Below are 21,166 nucleotides of genomic sequence, written 5' to 3' on the forward strand. Positions count from 1 at the left end.
CATACTGCAAACATCTCACCTCATACTTCTCTGCCTTGAACTTTGTTCATCACTAATTTCACCAAACCACATGACTATCACCAGCATGTCCATTTGAAAATCTAAGTTTTGTGTTTTGTTTTTGTGATGTTTGTGGTAGTGTAGATATTGATGTGGTGCAGTCAGGACAGTGCCCCAATTCTTCACCAAGTAAATCCCCTGACAGGACAGACTAGGCATTGGATAAAAATCCAGAAGTCTGAGCACCCAAAGGTCAGCACTCCTTCAACTGTGTCCTTAGGACAGTGTGGCACTCCCTCACGCTATCTTCTTGAACTGTTTACCATTCAGTGCTGACCTCTCTGGACTGAAGCTTGAACACTCCATGATACCCTCCAAGTCATGAGCTCCAGTCCTGAGTTGTAAAGATTGATGAATCCCTGTTATGTTGCAGCTGATCGTGGCTGATTATCCAGTACAATATCTCATTATGGAGTAATTCGCTGAATGTGTCTGTGACAATTCTTCAATTTAAGGAACTAATCTTCCTGTTACTTACCAATGCACTCTGGCATTCTTGTTTGTTTTCTCTTGATCTTTACTTAAACCCTAAGGATGCAATATGGGATGTGTTACTGCAGGTGGGGGATCACTAATTAAAACTTGTTGTTAGCTCCGGGACACTGGTTTAGTCAAGATTGTCCAACTGTGACAAGTTTGTATTGACCCTGCTGCTGGTCCCTCTCCCATGACAGGTTTACTAAGGAATTGGCTTGTGCAATTTCACATCAGTACAATGTAAACAGCGTATATCTCTAACTTCCTACTGGGAGGTACTGATTCATTGCAGTTCATTGCCCAACTTTCTTTTTACTGATTTCCAAATCCTTTTTTATATATCCTCTGCTTCAGTTGTGACCCAGTATTTTGGATTATCAATCACGTGTCATAGTAAAGTCACTATAATAGACAGAATTATACACTGATCACCAATACTCAATGCTTGTAGGAGGGAGTACGTTCGTGATGGTTATTTTGCTTGTGGACATACGCACTCTTGATTTAGATCATTCAGCCACTCATGTCTGCTTCATCGATTGATGCAAAGTGATCATTGAGAATCTCACTCATTTTCTCACTTCCTTTCTTATCCTTTAGTGAACAAACTCTTTCTCTAGTTACCCTCTTGCTTCTTATATATGATTAAAAGGCTTTGGGATTCTCCCTAATTCTGCTTGCTAAAGTTATTTCATGACCCCTTTTAGCCTGCTTAATTCCTCGTTTAAGATTGGTCCTACTCTTCTGATATTCCTCCATGGCCCATTCTGTTCTAGCTGTCCGGACCTTATGTAAGCTTTCCTTTTCCTCTTGGCTAGTTGCACGATTTCTCCTCTCATCCACGGTTCATGAATCTTGCCCTTCCTATCCTTTGCCTTCAACGGGAGATGCATATCCTGCATTATCTTCAACCTATCTTTGAAAGCCTCCCACGTACCAAATGTGGACTTCCCTTCAAATAGCTACCCCCAATTCCCTAAAATTCCCAGCTCCTGCCGAATTTTGATATAATTAACCTTGGCCCAGTTTAGTACTCTTCCCTTAGGACCACTCTCATCTTTGTTGAAGAGTATTCTAAAACTTACAGAATTGTGGTCACTGTTCCCAAAGAAATCCTTAACCGAACCTACCACCTTCCCCAGTACCAGGTCCAGTATGACCCCTTCCTTCGTCGTGCTATTGACAAACTCCTCTAGAAAACTTTCCTGGATACTCCTTACAAATTCTGCCCCATCCAGACCTCTGGCACTAAGTATATTCCAGTCAATATTGGGAAAATTAAAATCTCCCATCACCACTACCCTGTTGCCTCTACATCTTTCCATAATCTGTTTACCTATTTGTTCTTCTACCTCATGCTCACTGTTGGGAGGCCTGTAATACAGCCCAACAGTGTAACTGCACTCTCCTTATTTCTCAGCTCCACCCATAATGCCTCACTACCTCCATAGTGTCCTCCTTTAGTGCAGCTTTGATATTATCCCTGACCAGCAATGCAACTCCACCCCCCCCCCCACTCCACTTCCTCTCTCCACCCCCCCCCCCCCACTCCTCACACACCCTTTTTTACTTCCCTCCCTGTCCTGTCTGAAGCATCTATATCGTGGAACATTTAGTTGCCAATCATGCCCTTCCTTCAACCAAGTCTCTGTGATCGCAATAACATCATACTCCCAGGCACCAATCCAAGCCCTAAGTTCATCTGCCTTACCCACTATACTCCTTGTATTAAAGCATATGTACTTCAGGCTGCTGGTTCTTTTGCGTTCATCTGCTCACAACCTACTCTCCCCCTTGGTAATGCAAACTTCATGATCCTTACAGTCTCTAGTTCCCACCTCACTGTTTACGAGTGTTCTCTGCTGGTTCCCAGCAGGAGTGGTCTGGACTGAGACTGTAGGCAGAAAATGTTTTGGCTGTGTCCCAGTTGGAAACGGGATCAGTAGAAGAAGCCATAGTAGGATAAGAAAAACTTTTTTATGCAGTGACTGGTTAGGATCTGAAATGTACTGTCTCCGTGATGGCAGCAGGTTCAACAAGGATTTCAAGATGAAAGAACAATAGGCCGGGCTGTGGGGAAGAGATAGGCAACTGGCACAAACACAGTCTGCTTCTGGGCCATGGCAATTCAGTGATTCCGAACTAGAGAGTCTTTGCAGTCTGCAACAGCTGAGCAAATTCCACGATAATTGTATTAAAACTACAATTAGAATGAATGGCTTGTTCCCTTCTCTCTGTGTGTGTTACACCGGGCTCTATTAAACAATGCTGTAACATGATGCTCACAGTTGATGTGAAGGAGTCATTTACAGTATTGAGTACCTGTTGCCCAGATCTCTTGGACAGTGCTTGATAAATATCAGCATTCTTTCAGAAGGTGCAAGTCTAGAAAGTACCCTTGGCCCTGATAAAAGAAAGAGTTGCTGTCCTGGTTAGACACAGCAGTTTAGCTGCCAGTGTTTCAGAATCAGCTCGAGCAACTGATGCCCCATCAGGACATGTGGAGTTAGCTGTGTGTCTTATCAGAATGCCTACTGAGAGCCGGGGTTGCAGGCTCTCGGGTGATAGCTCTAGCTTGTTACTCTGGTCAGCAGAAAGGATAAAAGAAATGAGAGGAAGAGTGGCCTTTAGGCCTATCAAGCCCCTCTACCATTTGAAAGATCGTGTCCGGTTGCATTGTGGTCTCGACCCCACATTTTTGCTTGCTCCTCATAATCCTGGACTCCCTTGTCCATCAGAATTCTCATGCAGCCTAGAACATGTTCAGTAACCTCGCCTCTATTCGATAACGTGTGACATAAAAGGTTAGTACGCAAGCTGCTGGTATTGGGGATAATGTTTGAACATAGATTGAGAATTGGTTAACACAGAAGACACATGTACTCTTGACCCCAACAACGTGACCAGCTCTCAAACCCTCTCCTCACCTGAAACCGTTGTCGTTGAATTGTGAACCAGTGGGCATGGTTTTGTGGTGATTGGCAGAATAACCAGAGGTGATATTTAAGAGACCAGTTGGTGGGCCGAATGGCCTGAAGGTGTGCTGGAGATTACTGCACTGTCACAGTTATGTTGATGATCTGTATTCTCTCCCTCTTTCACAGGACGGTTATTCTGAGTGAGGGGCCTTGTAAACGTTTCTGATTAAACCATGAGTATAATCGCCTACCTGAAGACTCAGTTCATAGTTCATCTTTTACTTGGATTCGTATTCGTTGTCAGTGGCTTCTGCATCAACTTTATCCAACTTTGCACTCTCCCCATCTGGCCCATCAACAAGCAACTGTATCGACATCTCAACTGTTGGCTTGCGTACTCATTATGGAGCCGTGAGTATTCCCCACAGCATTGCCTCACTCGACTCGGCACACCTTCAGCTGTTTGTGAATGGGAGATGCCATTTGTTGACCAGGGTGGAAAGTCAGCTCAGACTGATATCCTCCACTGTGGCAAGCCTGTTGTTAGAGTTTACTCAATTCTCGCCTTGACACCGATAGCAATCATACAGGACACCATGCAAACTGGCTGCTCGCCAATAAGGGAAACTGTCCCAGTGGATCTCATTTATGGCTAACAAGTGTTTGATAGGGACACTCTAACTTTCAGTTGAAAAGAGTAGAGGGCGCTTTTACTCTAACTCCATGCATCCCTGAATGGGAGTATTTGGTGGGGATAGTGTAGAGGGAGCTTTACTCTGTATCTAACCCTGTGCTGTCCCTGTCCTGAGAAGCGTTTGATGGTGACAGTGTAGAGGGAGCTTTACTCTGTATCTAACCCCATGCTGTCACTGTCCTTGGGAGTGTTTGTTGGGAACAGTGTAGAGGGAGCTTTACTCTGTATCTAACCCCATGCTGTCCCTGTCCTGGGAATGTTTGATGCGAACAGTGTAGAGGGAGCTTTACTCTGTATCTAACCCCATGCTGTCACTGTCCTGGGAGTGTTTGATGGGGGACAGTGTAGAGGGAGCTTTACTCTGTATCTAACCCCATGCTGTCCCTGTCCTGAGAAGCGTTTGGTGACAGTGTAGAGGGAGCTTTACTCTGTATCTAACCCCGTGCTGTCCCTGTCCTGAGAGTGTTTGACGGTGACATGTAGAGACACCTTTACTTTCTATTTGATAGTAGAGGAAGGTTTGCTTGGCCATTGAGCTGGAGCGATGTTTTTAAGATAGCCCGACGGGTTTCTGTTGGATGTGTAACATTCTCTGCATTTTCCCTAACATAGTGCTCAGAGTGTTTTCTTGCCTGGTTTTTGGAACGTGTTCTGGTGCTCATGCTGTGCTGTGGCCAACTTGATGAGTTTAGGTCTTTGTCAGTTTCAGCTGCTATTGCTGTTGGTAATCTGGCCATCTTCCCTCTGTATCTCTAGAGCTGGTCTTGCTGCTGGAATGGTGGTCTGGCACGGAATGTACACTTTTCACTGACCAGGCCACGGTGGACCAATTTGGCAAGGAGCATGTTATTGTCATCTTAAATCACAATTTTGAGATTGACTTCCTCTGCGGTTGGGCCATGTGTGAAAGACACGGCGTTCTGGGGGTCAGTAACATTCCCATTTTATCCTTTTGTATTTTAAGTGTCTGTGTTGAAAACCCTGTGGGAAGTGAGATTGTGGGGGTGGGGGGAGTAGTGGGCTGAAGGGGGAGGGAGGATGTGAAGCTGGTTTTCTGTAACTCCATTGTTGGGTATTACTGTGGATTTATTCACTGCCCTGATGCCTACAGAGCTCCAAAGTGTTGGCGAAGAAGGAATTGCTTTATGTACCTCTGATCGGATGGACCTGGTATTTCCTGGAGATTGTTTTCTGTAAACGTCGTTGGGATGAGGACAGAGACACGGTTGTAAATGGACTGAAGGCATTGCAGGACTACCCAGAGTACATGTGGGTGAGTACACTGCCCAGTTCCAAAACTACACGCACCTCGGGGAGCAAGTGCAAGCCTCTCTAAGAGTCATTCCAGCACAGGAAGCCAACTCAGCCAAGCTCTGCCAACTCTCCTTAGATCAATTCAGTCAATCCATTCCCCTCCACTCTATCCCAAAGTCCACACATTTATTCCCTTCAGTTTCCTTTTGATATCTTTTAAATAAAACAAAGAACTGCTAATACTGGAAATATGAAAAAGAAACAGAAATTGTCAGAGAAACTCAGCAGATCTGGCAGCATATGTGGAGGGAAAGCAGAGTTAACATTTCATATCTGATTTAGAATCATAGAATCCCTACAGTGTGGAAACAGATCATTTGATCCAACAAGTCTACGCTGACCCACCAAAGAGTAACCCATCCAGGCCCATTCCCCTACCCTATTACTCTACATTTAGCCCTGACTAATGCACCTAACCTACGCATCCCTGAACACTATGGGCAATTTAGCACGGCCAATCCACCTGACCTGCACATCTTTGGACTGTGGGAGGAAACCGGAGCACCCGGAGGAAACTCTCTCAGACATGGGGAGAATGTGCAAACTCCACACGGACAGTCATCCGATCCCTGGAGGTGTAAGGCAGCTGCACTAGCCACCATGCTGCCCTGGTGATCCTCCTTCAGAACTGCTGTGTTTCTCCAGCAATTTCTGTTTCTGTTCCTTTTAAAATCATTTGTTGATTTCTGTTTCCACCAACACCCTGTGGATGAGTTCTTGGTCATTGCCACCTGCTGTGTAAGAACATTCCTCCTCATTGTCACTGCTACAGCTCTTTCCCCCAAAATATGTGATTTCTGTGCCCGAGTCCTTATACTGTCAGCTAATGGGAAGAGTTACAATTTGTCTTAATCTTGTACATCTGTAACCCAGTGCAAGTCAATGTGTGTGGGTCAGTACCCCAGTCAATGAGTGCGGGATTCCCGTCCCCCCAGTGAGGGTCGGAGTGTGTGTGTGTGTGTGTGTGTGTGTGTGACCATGACCCCCCTCCATATGTGGTCCCATGCCTTGATTCTGGGTTGGTTGTTAAAAGACCCTTTATCTGTCTCACTCTCTATTTCAGTTTCTGTTATACTGTGAAGGCACACGTTTTACAGAGAAGAAACATCGTATTAGTATGGAGGTTGCTGAATCTAAGGGTCTACCGAAGCTGAAATATCACCTGTTACCAAGGACCAAAGGTTTTACCACCACTGTTAAATACCTGAGGGGAACGGGTGAGTTGGCTGTGTTCCGCCCTGACCCCTCAATACATTCGTTCTTGTATATCTGGATTCAAAATATTAACTCTGCTTTCTATCCACAGATCTTGCCAGACCTGCTGAGTTTCTCCTACAGTTTTTGTTTTTATTTCTGACCTCCAACATTTGCGGTTTTTGTTTTATTATATTTGTGTTGCTAGAGTTGAGACCCCTCTGAGCCTCTGCTACCCTGCTCTCTCGCCTTCAGCGCAATTAACTCCTCTCTGTTCTTTGTTTTGCCTCCTAATACCTTGGAACAGATCCCAGGGAACAACTCCTCCAATTCCATCAGGAAATGTCCCTCAAATCCACCCTCTCAGGCACAAGCTTCTAACACTGGTGACAAGGTTGGCCCTCTGAAACAGCCTATGTTAGCTTCCTTGTGGGAAAGTCAGGCACCTCTCTTGGTTTGATGTTGAAGTGGATTTGGTTCTGTTTCAGATTTGGGTTCTACTGTGTCTGCAGTGACTGTGGCTTGTTTTTATTTTAGATTTTTGATATTGGGTGTGAAAACTCACTGAGCGGCTACCTGCTTGTGTTTCAGAGTCACGGATGTACAGCATGGAAGCAGACCCTTCAGTCCATGATTGTCAATGCCAATCATATATACAAAATTGATCTCGTCCCATTTGCCAGCATCTGGCCTGTATCCCTCTAAATCCTTCCCATTCATTTACCCATTCAGAGAGTTTTTAAATGTTGTAATTGTACCAGCCTCCACCACTTGGTCTGGCTATCTTGAAGCAGTCCCATATTACAGCAGCCACATCAGCAACTCTCTTCAACGCTGCAGTCCGTAAAGCTCCTGTCAGCTTGTGAAGACTGATGAGACTTGGGGCCAATATGAGGGCCAGTGACATGTTTGCGAGCTGCTTCAGCCTATACTCTGTGAGCCAGCCCTGTGAAATCTATTGCTGCAACATCATCTGGCTGCTTTCCATTTCAGTTACTGCTGTGTATGATGTGACGTTAAACTTCCGAGATAACAAGAACCCAACACTCTTGGGCATACTTCACGGCAAGCAGTACCATGCAGATATGTGTGTCAGGTAAGGAACAAGTGGTAGGTGATCAAACAAATATCTGTCAGTCTGACACACAAACCCTAAACTCACCAGGCAGCCTGTGAGAGCAAGGTAGGCAGGCAAGAGGCCCCAGAGTCTGTCGAGCTTGCTAATTGGTATTCCGACTTGGAAACTGGTGAGAATGATGGTGACTGTGAGAAGTGTAGCAGAACCCAGCCTTTGGGACCACAGGAGATGGAGAGGAATGGGAGGGCAGGAATGATAGAGGATTCACAGTCAGGGTGATCAGACAGACTTTTCTGCAGCATTAAATGTGACTCCAGAGTGATCAATACTTTCTGTGCAACCTGATTCAGAGATGTTACCTCTGGAGCAGGTGGGACCTGAACCCAGGTCTCCTGGCTTAAAGTTAGGGACACTACCACTGTGCAGTGAGAGACCCATGGTGCCAGGGTGCAGGATGTCACACAGCAGCTATGAGATGTCTTTCTGGGAGGGGGGTATTAGCCAGAGTTTGTGGTGCATATTGCTAGAAGAGGGAGGAGAACTGCTGGATTGAACATGTGGCTGGAGAGCTGATCTAGGAAGGAGGGGTTCCTGAGGAATTCGGACCCGTTCCAGAGCAAGTACAACCTCAACAAGGGATACATTTTACCAGAACTGAAAGGGATAGTTTAATGGACATTTACTTGTGCTGTTGGGCTGGGTTTAATTGAGTTTGTCGGGGATGGGAACCCGAGGGGCTAACTGAAATTGGAAGGAAGGAAAGTTGGTAACAGGAGGTTGGAAAGATGCTGGAGAGACAGGAAGGCAGGAGATAGCGAGCTGGGTAGGCCTTGAGTGAGACTGATGTCAAAGAGACCAAGGGAAGGGCACTCTGTTTGATGTGCACAGGCCGATGGTCTGAAGGCAGACATCCAGATACACAGGAAAGAACAGATTGCCATTAGAGAAACATGTCTGTATGGTGACCAGCATTGGGAACTGAATATTCCATAATATGTGACACTTAGGAAGGACAGACAAGAAGGAAAAGGAGAATTGGGTTATGATGATGAGATCCTACCGACCAGATATCCTAAACTGATCTAGTCCCATTTCCCAGCATTTAGCCCATATCCCTTCCTATTCATATACCCATCCACATGCCTTTAAATGCTGTAATTGTACCAGCCTCCACCACTTTCTTTGGTAGCTCATTCCAAGCATGCACCATCCTCTGTGTGAAAAAGTTACCCCTCCAGTTCCTCTTAAATCTTTCCCCTCTCACTTTAAGCCTGTGCCCTCTAGTTTTGGACTCACCTATCCAGAGAAAAGATCTTGTCTATTTGTCTTATCCGTGCCCCTCATGATTTTATTAACCTCTATAAGCTTACCCCTCAGCCTCCGACGCTCCAGGGAAAACAGCCCCAACCTATTCAACCTCTCCCTATGCTCCAAATGCTCAAATGCTCCAACTCTGGCAACATCCTGGTAAATCTTTTCTGAACCTTTTCATGTTTCTATAACAGGGAGACCAGAATTGAATGCAGTATTCTATAAGTGACCTATCCAGTGTCTTGTACAGCCCCAACATAACCTCCCAACCCCTATCTCAGTGCACTGACCAAAAATAGCAAACATGTCAAACACCTTCTTCACCACCTTGTCAACTTGTGACTCCACATTCAAAAAACTGTACACCTGTCTTTATTCAGCAACCCCGAGGCCTCACCGTTATGGGATAGGAGGTAATGTCCTGCCATGGATTAACGATTGGTGAAGAGACAGAAAACAGTAGGTGTAAATGGACCATTCTCACATTGGCAGGGTGTGACTGCCACAAAGAACAGTGCTTGGGGTTCCAGCTGTTCACAGTGAGAGTCTGTCTCTGTGGGTGGGGGCTGGGGGGTCTTCCTCTGTGTGGATGGGGGCTGGAGGTGTCAATTTCTGTGTGGGTGGGGGCTGGGGGTGTGTCTGCTTCTGTGTGGGTGGGGGCTGGGGTAGTCTGTTTCTGTGTGGGTGGGGGCTGAGGGTGTGTCTGTTTCTGTGTGGGTGGGGGCTGAGGGTGTGTCTGTTTCTGTGTGGGTGGGGGCTGAGGGTGTGTCTGTTTCTGTGTGGGTGGGGGCTGGAGGTGTGTCTGTTTCTGTGTGGGTGGGGGCTGGAGGTGTGTCTGTTTCTGTGTGGGTGGGGGCTGGAGGTGTGTCTGTTTCTGTGTGGGTGGGGGCTGGAGGTGTGTCTGTTTCTGTGTGGGTGGGGGCTGGAGGTGTGTCTGTTTCTGTGTGGGCGGGGGCTGGAGGTGTGTCTGTTTCTGTGTGGGCGGGGGCTGGAGGTGTGTCTGTTTCTGTGTGGGCGGGGGCTGGAGGTGTGTCTGTTTCTGTGTGGGCGGGGGCTGGAGGTGTGTCTGTTTCTGTGTGGGCGGGGGCTGGAGGTGTGTCTGTTTCTGTGTGGGCGGGGGCTGGAGGTGTGTCTGTTTCTGTGTGGGCGGGGGCTGGAGGTGTGTCTGTTTCTGTGTGGGCGGGGGCTGGAGGTGTGTCTGTTTCTGTGTGGGCGGGGGCTGGAGGTGTGTCTGTTTCTGTGTGGGCGGGGGCTGGAGGTGTGTCTGTTTCTGTGTGGGCGGGGGCTGGAGGTGTGTCTGTTTCTGTGTGGGCGGGGGCTGGAGGTGTGTCTGTTTCTGTGTGGGTGGGGGCTGGAGGTGTCTGTGGGTGGGTGGGTGGGGGCTGGGGCTGTGTCTATCTTTATGTGGGTGGGGGCTGGTGGTGTCTGCCTCTGGGCGGATGGGGGCTGGTGGTGTCTGCCTCTGGGCGGATGGGGCTGTGGGTGTGTCTATCTTTGTGTGGGTGGAGGCTGGGGGTGTCAGTCTCTGGGTGTGGGTGGGGGCTGTGGGTGGGTCTATCTTTGTGTAGGTGGGGGCTGGGGTGTCTCTCTCTGGGTGGGTGGGGGCTGGGGGTGGGTCTATCTTTGTGTGGATTAATGTTTCAGCATCTTTGTGAGTGTATGCACAAGTGTGTTTGAGATTACATTTTGTTTGCATACTTAATTATTTCGACCATGGACATACAGTGCCAAGTTCTAGGCAACTGTCGGACTGACATCTTTGTTTGATAGGAGGTTCCCTCTAGAAGATATTCCAGAAGATGAGAAGGAATGCGCAGCTTGGCTCCATAGACTCTACCAGGAAAAGGTAATGTCATCCCGAGGGTTTGGGTGAAATGTCAGTGATAAGGTATAACCAAGGCGAAATGTCAGCTCCAGTCCTTTTGCTCACTGGGATATGGGACCCACGCACACTGACGCTCACTGGTATGTGTTCAATGTTGTTTGGTTTGTATTAGATAATGAGTAAGTGGGATGAATGTCACTGGATAACTGGTGTCTGATGCCCCTTGTAAGAAATAGGGCTGGAACTGTGTCCTGTCAGTGCACAGCAACAGGTATCAACAGGTTTTTTTGGAATACTGCTTACTTCAGTCCCACCTGCTGCTGCTGGATGTGAATACTGCTCTCACTGAGCCTAAACTAGGCAGTGACACTCACCTTTCAACTTCGGTGTGTATTTCCCAGAGCTTTATTCTTAGTACAGCTCCTTATCTGAGTACGCAATTATTGCCAGAGTGTCATGGAGATCTACAGCAGGCTCACTGAGCAGTCAAAAACATCCACTTATTTATTTATTTTTAATTCCATTTCCCAGCATTTAGCCCATAGCGTTGTATGCTTTGGCATTACAATTGCACATCTAAATACTGCTTCAATGTTATGAAGGTTTCTGCCTCTTCCTCCCTTACACGCAATGAGTTCCTGATTCCCCACTGCCCTCTGGGTAAAAACAGTTTTTCTCTCATTCCTTTAAAACGTCCTGACCCTTACTTGAAATGTATTCCCTTGGTCATTGATCCCTACACTCAAGGAGAAACGTTTCTTCCTGTCTACTCTAATATCGTTATGGACTAGGCCAGACCACTTAAAACATTCTTGAGCAGGCAGACCCAGACCATAACTTTGTAATTTGTTTTGGTAAGTGTACAGTGAGAATTACCCGGAGTAAGATAGCTAGGTTGACTACTGGGTTTTAAAACAGACAGAAATTTATTCACAAAATTACACAATGAAACACAAAGAACAGAATAAAGAACTCCTACAGAACTCAGTCCATCCAAACGACACTTAATTATGCTGTTTCGAATATGCACAACAGTCCCAAGAAGCAAACCCCCTTAAAAAAACAGTAAAAATGGAACAAATGCTCACAGGTTGAAGTTAGAAGGGCAGTAGGGGAGAGAGAGAGGGAGTTTCCACACAGCTGAACTCCTAACTGGTTCGTGAATGAACTGCCCAGCTAGGGAGCTGACCACTCCCCTTTCATTATGCAGGTCACTCTCAAACATGATCACTTTGGCCTGAAATGTCATCTGTTTACATATAAACAACAGGCCCCTCAATCCTGTTTAATCTCTGAACCAAACCAGTCTAATCGGAACCGGGAGATGTTTGCGACCCCTCTGAACACAGTATCCTTGAGAAAAGGGAAAGCCGGTCGGGAAGGTAAGTGATTGTTATTTGAGTGGAGAAGGAACCCGAGACACTACACGTGTAGTGTCTCCCACCCTCCCTCCTCCTCTAACCTTAAAAAAAAAGGTAAGCTACTCGGTGTTCTTGTTTTGGAGACTAAGTGTAGAGTAATGGCAGCGCAGGCAGTGGAATGTTCCTCCTGCAGGATGTTTGAGGTCGGGGTGATCACCGACGTTCCTGCCGACTTCACCTGCAGGAAGTGCAGCCAGCTCCAGCTCCTCACAGACCGCGTTAGGGAACTGGAGCTGGAGTTGGATGAACTGAGGATTATTCCAGAGGCTGAGAGGGTGATAGATAGAAGCTACAGGGATATAGTTACACCAGAGAACAGAGGTAGCTGGGTGACAGTTAGAGGTGGGAAGGGGAGGAAGCAGGCAGTGCAGGGACCCCCTGTGGTCGTTCCCCTCAACAATAAGTATACTGCTTTGGATACTGTTGGGGGGATCGGCCTAGCAGGGGTAAGCTGCAATGACCGGGTCTCTGGCACGAGGTCTGGCTCTGAGGCTCAGAAGGGAAAGGGGGAGAAGAGGAGAGCGCTAGTTATAGGAGACTCTATAGTTAGAGGGACGGACAGGCGGTTCTGTGGACATGGGTGAGACTCTCGGATGGTTTGTTGCCTCCCGGGTGCCAGGGTCCGAGACATCTCGGACCGTGTCTTCAGAATCCTTAAGGGGGAGGGTGTGCAGCCAGAAGTCGTGGTGCACATTGGCACCAACGACATAGTTAGGAAGAGGGGTGGGGAGGTCATTCAGGAGCTCAGAGAGTTAGGCTGGAAGCTAAAAGCTAGGACGGAGAGAGTCATCATCTCTGGGTTGTTGCCGGTGCCTCAAGATAGTGAGGCAAGGAATAGGGAGAGAGTGCAGTTGAACACGTGGCTGCAAGGATGGTGTAGGAGGGAGAGCTTCAGGTATTTGGACAATTGGACTGCTTTCTGGGGAAGGTGGGACCTGTACAAACAGGACGGGTTGCACCTGAACCAGAAGGGCACCAATATCCTGGGGGGTAGGTTTGCTAGCACTCTTCAGGGGGGTTTAAACTAATTTGGCAGGGGGATGGGATCCAGACTTGTAGTCCAGCAAGTAGGTTAGCTGTTTGTCAGAATGTCCAAGAACGTAGGGAGAAGGTAGCACTGACAGGGAATACTTGCGGACACTGAGATGGGCTCAAGTGTATATACTTCAACTCAAGGAGTATCAGAAATAAGGTGGGTGAACTTAAGGCGTGGATCGGTACCTGGGACTACGATGTTGTGGCCATCACGGAAACGTGGATAGAAGAGGGACAGGAATGGCTGTTGGAGGTTCCTGGTTACAGATGTTTCAGTAAGATTAGGGAGGGTGGTAAAAAAGGAGGGGGAGTGGCGTTGCTAATTAGAAATGGTATAACAGCTGCAGAAAGGCAGTTCGAGGGGGATCTGCCTTTGGAGGTAGTATGGGCTGAAGTCAGAAATAGGAAAGGAGCAGTCACCTTGTTGGGTGTTTACTATAGACCCCCCAATAGCAGCAGAGATGTGGAGAAACAGATTGGGAAACAGATTTTGGAAAGGTACAGAAGCCACAGGATAGTAGTCATGGGCGATTTCAACTTCCCAAATATTGACTGGAAGCTCTTTAGATCAAGTAGATTGGATGGGGTGGTGTTTGTGCAGTGTGTCCAGGAAGCTTTTCTAACTCAGTATGTAGATTGTCCGACCAGAGGGGAGGCCATATTAGATTTGGTATTTGGTAACGAACCGGGACAAGTGATGGGCTTGTTAGTGGGTGAACATTTTGGTGATAGTGACCACAATTCTGTGACTTTCACCTTGGTTATGGAGAGAGATAGGTGTAGCAACAGGGTAGGTTTTACAATTGGGGGAAGCGTAAATACGATGCTGTAAGACAGGATCTGAGGAGCATAAGTTGGGAGAATAGGCTGTCAGGGAAGGATGTGGTGGAAATGTGGAACTTTTTCAAGGAAGAGATACGACGTGTCCTTGATATGTATGTACCTGTCAGGCAGGAAAGAGATGGTCGTGTGAGGGAACCTTGGTTGACGAGGGAGGTTGAATGTCTAGTAAAGAGGAAGAAGGAGGCTTACATAAGGCTGAGGAAACAAGGTTCAGACAGAGCTTTGGAGGGATACAGGATAGCCAGAAGGGACCTGAAGAAAGGGATTAGGAGAGCTAAGCGAGGGCATGAAAAATCTTTAGCGGGTAGGATCAAGGATTACCCCAAGGCATTTTATGCTTATGTGAGAAACATGAGAATGACGAGAACGAGGGTAGGTCCGATCAAGGACAGTAGTGGGAGATTGTGTATTGAGTCGGAAGAGATAGGAGAGGTCTTGAATGAGTACTTTTCTTCAGTATTTACAAATGAGAGGGACCGTATTGTTGAAGAGGAGAGTATGAAACGGACTGGTAAGGTAGAGGAGATACTTGTTAGGAAGGAAGATGTGTTGGGCATTTTGAAAAACTTGAGGATTGACAAGTCCCCTGGGCCTGACGGGATATATCCTAGGATTATGTGGGAAGCAAGAGAGGAAATTGCAGAGCCGTTGGCAATGATCTTTTCGTCTTCACTGTCAACGGGGGTGGTACCAGGGGACTGGAGAGTGGCGAATGTTGTGCCCCTGTTCAAAAAAGGGAATAGGGATAACCCCGGGAATTACAGGCCAGTTAGTCTTACTTCGGTGGTAGGCAAAGTAATGGAAAGGGTACTGAGGGATAGGATTTACGAGTATCTGGAAAGACACTGCTTGATTAGGGACAGCCAGCACGGATTTGTGAGGGGTAGGTCTTGCCTTACAAGTCTCATTGAATTCTTTGTGGAGGTGACCAAGCATGTGGATGAGGGTAGAGCAGTGGATGTAGTGTACATGGATTTTAGTAAGGCATTTGATAAGGTTCCCCATGGTAGGCTTATGCGGAAAGTCAGGAGGCATGGGATAGAGGGAAAGTTGGCCAATTGGATAGAAAACTGGCTAACCGGTCAAAGTCAGAGAGTGGTGGTAGATGGTAAATATTCAGCCTGGAGCCCAGTTACAAGTGGAGTTCCGCAGGGATCAGTTCTGGGTCCTCTGCTGTTTGTAATTTTTATTAATGACTTGGAAGAGGGAGTCGAAGGGTGGGTCAGTAAATTTGCAGACAATACGAAGATTGGTGGAGTTGTGGATAGTGAGGAGGGCTGTTGGCTGCAAAGGGACTTAGATATGATGCAGAGCTGGGCTGAGGAGTGGCAGATGGAGTTCAACACTGTCAAGTGTGAGGTTGTCCAGTTTGGAAGGACAAATAAGAATGCGGATTACAGGGTTAACGGTAGGGTTCTTGGTAAGGTGGAGGAGCAGAGGGATCTTGGGGTCTATGTTCATAGATCTTTGAAAGTTGCCACTAAGGTGGATAGAGCTTATAAGAAGGCCTATGGTGTATTAGTGTTCATTAGCAGAGGGATTGAATTCAAGAGTTATGAAGTGATGTTGCAGCTGTACAGGACCTTGGTTAGGCCACAGTTGGACTACTGTGTGCAGTTCTGGTCGTCTCACTTTAGGAAAGATGTGGAAGCTTTGGAGAGGGTGCAGAGAAGATTTACCAGGATGTTGCCTGGAATGGAGAATAGGTCGTACGAGGATAGGTTGAGAGTGCTGGGCCTTTTCTCATTGGAACGGTGAAGGATGAGGGGTGACTTGATAGAGGTTTATAAGATGATCAGAGGAATAGATAGAGTAGACAGTCAGAAACTTTTTCCCCGGGTACAACAGAGTGTTACAAGGGGACATAAATTTAAGGTGAAGGGTGGAAGGTATGGGGGGGATGTCAGGGGTAGGTTCTTTACCCAGAGAGTGGTGGGGGCATGGAATGCGCTGCCCGTGGGAGTGGCCGAGTCAGAATCATTGGTGACCTTTAAGTGGCAATTGGATAGGTACAAGGATAGGTGCTTAAGCTAGGACAAATGTTCGGCACGACATCGTGGGCCGAAGGGCCTGTTCTGTGCTGTATTGTTCTATGTTCTAGCTTTTGGAAGAAAAGCGACCAGCTTTGCGACACAATGCCCTTCACAATTTTACATCGCAGTCACGTACCCCCTCTGTCTCCTTTGTTGTTCCAATCTCTCTTCACAGCTAAAACACTCCAGCCTCAGAAACCTCCTGGTAAACCTTCTCTGCTCCCTCTCCAGTGCAATTACAACTCTCCTACAGTAAAAATTCCAAAACTGCACACTGTGCTTTAGCTGTGGAATGCCAACTTTATATACAATTCCAGGATAATCTCCTGAGCTCTTAAATTCTTTGACTTGGCTAACAAAGATGCCGCCTTCGTCATTTTATCTGCCTGTTCTGATAGCGAAAGGGACTGGTGGACATGCGCACCAAGGTCCCTCTGAACTTCAATGCTTCCCAGGTTCCTACTGTTCATCACCTATTCCTTGTTTGACCAGCTAAAGTGCATCACCTTTCACTTATTCGCTTGTATACCATTTGACTTGCTCCAGCCCAAATATATCTTGCTGAAATCTTAAGCTTTCCTCTTCACTACTTACCACCCCACATTTTTCATCTCATCTGTGAACCCCCTGATCAACCCTTCTGCATTCAACCCATTCACGTAGATCACAAACATCATGGTCTCGAATACTTATCCCTGATGAGCCTCACTGGACACGGGCTCCCAGACACACCAACCCTCACCCCCTCAACCATCACACTCTGCTCTCAGACACACCAACCCCCCCCTCAACCATCACACTCTGCTCTCAGACACACCAACCCCCCCTCAACCATCACACTCTGCTCCCAGACACACCAACCCCCCCTCAACCATCACACTCTGCTCTCAGACACACCAACCCCCCCTCAACCATCACACTCTGCTCTCAGACACACCACCCCCCCCTCAACCATCACACTCTGCTCCAAGACACACCAAACCCCACCCCCCCCCACAACCATCACAGTCCCAGACACATCAACCCCCGCCCCCCCTCCCCAACTATCACACTCTGCTCCGAGCCACATCAACCCCCCCTCAAACATCATACTCTGCTCCCAGACACACTAACCTTCTCCCCCCCCCCCCCCCCAACCATCACAGTCCACTCCCAGACACACCTACTCCCCCCCCAACTATCACACTCTGCTCCCAGACACACCAATCCCCCCCAACCATCACACTCTGCTCCCAGACTCACCACCCCCCCCCAACCATCACACTCTGCTCCCAGACTCACCACCCCCCCCCAACCATCACACTCTGCTCCCAGACTCACCACCCCCCCCCAACCATCACACTCTGCTCCCAGACACACCTACTCCCCCCCCAACCATCACACTCTGCTCCCAGACTCACCACCCCCCCCAACCATCACACTCTGCTCCCAGACTCACCACCCCCCCCAACCATCACACTCTGCTCCCAGACTCACCACCCCCCCCAACCATCACACTCTGCTCCCAGACTCACCACCCCCCCCAACCATCACACTCTGCTCTCAGACTCACCACCCCCCCCAACCATCACACTCTGCTCCCAGACTCACCACCCCCCCCCAACCATCACACTCTGCTCCCAGACTCACCACCCCCCCCAACCATCACACTCTGCTCCCAGACACACCAATCCCCCCCAACCATCACACTCTGCTCCCAGACACACCAATCCCCCCCAACCATCACACTCTGCTCCCAGACTCACCACCCCCCCCCAACCATCACACTCTGCTCCCAGACACACCTACTCCCCCCCAACCATCACACTCTGCTCCCAGGCACACCAACCCCCCCTCAACCATCACACTCTGCTCCCAGACACACCTACCCCCCCCAACCATCACACTCTCTGCTCCCAGACACACCTACTCCCCCCCAACCATCACACTCTGCTCCCAGACACACCAACCCCCCCTCAACCATCACACTCTGCTCCCAGACACACCAACCCCCCCCCCCCAACCATCACACTCTGCTCTCAGACACACCTACTCCCCCCCAACCATCACACTCTGCTCTCAGACACACCTACTCCCCCCCAACCATCACACTCTGCTCCCAGACACACCTACTCCCCCCCAACCATCACACTCTGCTCCCAGACACACCAACCCCCCCTCAACCATCACACTCTGCTCCCAGACACACCTACTCCCCCCCAACCATCACACTCTGCTCTCAGACACACCTACCCCCCCCAACCATCACACTCTGCTCCCAGACACACCTACTCCCCCCCAACCATCACACTCTGCTCTCAGACACACCTACTCCCCCCCCAACCATCACACTCTGCTCCCAGACACACCAACCCCCCCTCAACCATCACACTCTGCTCCCAGACACACCAACCCCCCCCCAACCATCACACTCTGCTCCCAGACACACCTACTCCCCCCCAACCATCACACTCTGCTCTCAGACACACCTACTCCCCCCCAACCATCACACTCTGCTCCCAGACTCACCACCCCCCCCCCCCAACCATCACACTCTGCTCCCAGACTCACCTACCCCCCCCAACCATCACACTCTGCTCCCAGACACACCAACCCCCCCTCAACCATCACACTCTGCTCCCAGACACACCTACTCCCCCCCAACCATCACACTCTGCTCTCAGACACACCTACTCCCCCCCAACCATCACACTCTGCTCCCAGACACACCTACTCCCCCCCAACCATCACACTCTGCTCCCAGACACACCAACCCCCCCTCAACCATCACACTCTGCTCCCAGACACACCTACTCCCCCCCAACCATCACACTCTGCTCCCAGACACACCAACCCCCCCAACCATCACACTCTGCTCCCAGACACACCAACCCCCCCCAACCATCACACTCTGCTCCCAGACACACCAATCCCCCCCAACCATCACACTCTGCTCTCAGACACACCTACTCCCCCCCAACCATCACACTCTGCTCTCAGACACACCTACTCCCCCCCAACCATCACACTCTGCTCTCAGACACACCTACTCCCCCCCCCAACCATCACACTCTGCTCCCAGACTCACCACCCCCCCCAACCATCACACTCTGCTCCCAGACTCACCACCCCCCCCCCAACCATCACACTCTGCTCCCAGACACACCACCTCCCCCCCCCCCCCACCAACCATCACACTCTGCTCCCAGACTCACCCCCCCCCAACCATCACACTCTGCTCCCAGACACACCACCTTCCCCCCCGCCCCCCAACCATCACACTCCGCTTCTTGCCACTCAATTAATTCTGCATCCAATTAGCCAAATTTTCTTGGCTATCATTGGCTTGTGCCTTCACCCTCAGTGTCCCATATGAGGCCTTATTAAAGTCCTTGCAGAAGTCCAGATAAACTACATCAAAATTATTGTGATTTTTGTGGACCAGACCAGACCCCTTCAAAATATATTAAGAACGTAACCTAGACCCCAACCTTTTCTCATTTTAAAGGTAAATGTAAGGTGCTGTGTTCCAGATGCAATTCAATTTGTCAAACTACTCTGCTTTGAGCAAAACACAATTTATTCAGACACTGTGGGACTCGATTGAGTTGGGATAGCTGGTCGGCATGGGCGGGTTGGACCGAAGGGTTTGTTTCCATGCTGTACATCTCTGACTATAGTTAAAATAGAACAAAAGAAAGAATAAAGAAAAAAACTGGCTTAGCTGTTACTCTATAGGAATGCTTTCCAAAATAATGGGCGCAGTAACTTTAATAATAGACACAGTAACTTTAGTAATGGATGCAGTAACTTTTACTAGTAAACTGTTCCATTATAGTAGCATCCAATAAATACACCCTTCAGCAGATTGCGAAAACAGATGCCATTCCAGCAGCCCAGGAGGAAAACATCAAGAATACTCCGAGAGTGTGTAGCAGAGAGAGATGTACTGCAGCAACAGACTCCCAAACAACTGCTCCTACTGAAAACCTAAATCTAAACATCCTGGTTGTGTAGGGGGCTGATCACACCCGTCAGGCTGCTTCTACTGTTCCAACTTTTTGGAAAAAACAACACACCAAGGCATCACAAGCTGTTCACTTTAGGAGTTTTCCGTGGACATCTTGGTACGTCTGTCTTAAAACCTTTCTCATTATGAAAAAAAAGGATAAAATGAACCACTTAAAGCCATTATTTTGTCACCTCCTCATCTAGACACCCAGTTAGGTCTTTGAATTTCTCAATCATATTGCTTAGACTGTCCTTAAACCTGCTGACTGATTAATACCTGTCTCTGAAACTGCAGATTTATTCTGTCTTTCAAAATACACCCCCCCCACCCCCATTGAAGTGACTGACCAGCCTCTAGTTTCCTGGTTTATCCCTTGCTGTCTTTTTGAGTAATGGGATCACATTAGCTGTCCTCCAGTCCTCCAGCATCTTTTCTCCTGCCTCACTCATCAGCCTGGAATCCATCTCACCCAGTCCTGGAGATTTATTCTACTTTTAATCCACTTAGACGTTTCTCTCTGTCTGATATGCTTAACAAAATTAGACTACAGTCCTTCACCCTATATCTATATCTATATCATCCCTCTGACTAGTGAACACTGACAAAGTGTTCATTGACATCAGGAGACAGAACAGAAGTGAGGTCTGGTTCCCCAGTTTGGTATTGACCATGCTCCTCCTCCCCATAGTGTCACCTCCTGTGAGCTCATCAGTGACCTTATCTAACCCCACCCCCCCCTCACCTGCCCAACCACTATCTTCATCCATTGAATGCACCTTGTCAGCTGTCAGTCAAACTGAAGAGTTAATGTCTCTGTAATCCTCAGTCTCGTTTCCAGTGCCTGTTGATCAGTCTGAGTGTGCTGTCCCAATGTTGATCCTACCTGGAACTTACTGAGAAAACAGTGCCCTGTCTCCATTCCCACACATCCCACCAGGCACCTGGAGTATCTCTGCCTTCAGGGCCTGTCGC

General features: G+C 48.4%; 1 protein-coding gene across 5 annotated transcripts in view; it reads left to right on the forward strand.

Moving 5' to 3' along the window:
* The window catches only part of LOC140486549 (1-acyl-sn-glycerol-3-phosphate acyltransferase gamma-like), a 73,228-nt gene that overhangs the window by 40,638 nt on the left and 11,424 nt on the right, over positions 1 to 21,166 (forward strand). For all 5 annotated transcript variants that reach the window (XM_072585849.1, XM_072585854.1, XM_072585853.1 and 2 more), the window contains exons 2-7: positions 3,642 to 3,866; positions 4,906 to 5,075; positions 5,261 to 5,422; positions 6,527 to 6,680; positions 7,651 to 7,753; positions 10,817 to 10,892. In XM_072585849.1, coding sequence (XP_072441950.1) covers positions 3,689 to 3,866; positions 4,906 to 5,075; positions 5,261 to 5,422; positions 6,527 to 6,680; positions 7,651 to 7,753; positions 10,817 to 10,892 — 843 coding nt within the window. In that variant the 5' untranslated portion in view covers positions 3,642 to 3,688. The remainder of the gene's footprint in view (positions 1 to 3,641; positions 3,867 to 4,905; positions 5,076 to 5,260; positions 5,423 to 6,526; positions 6,681 to 7,650; positions 7,754 to 10,816; positions 10,893 to 21,166) is intronic.

This window comes from Chiloscyllium punctatum, chromosome 15 (genome assembly GCF_047496795.1).
Source record: "Chiloscyllium punctatum isolate Juve2018m chromosome 15, sChiPun1.3, whole genome shotgun sequence".
Taxonomy (NCBI): domain Eukaryota; kingdom Metazoa; phylum Chordata; class Chondrichthyes; order Orectolobiformes; family Hemiscylliidae; genus Chiloscyllium; species Chiloscyllium punctatum.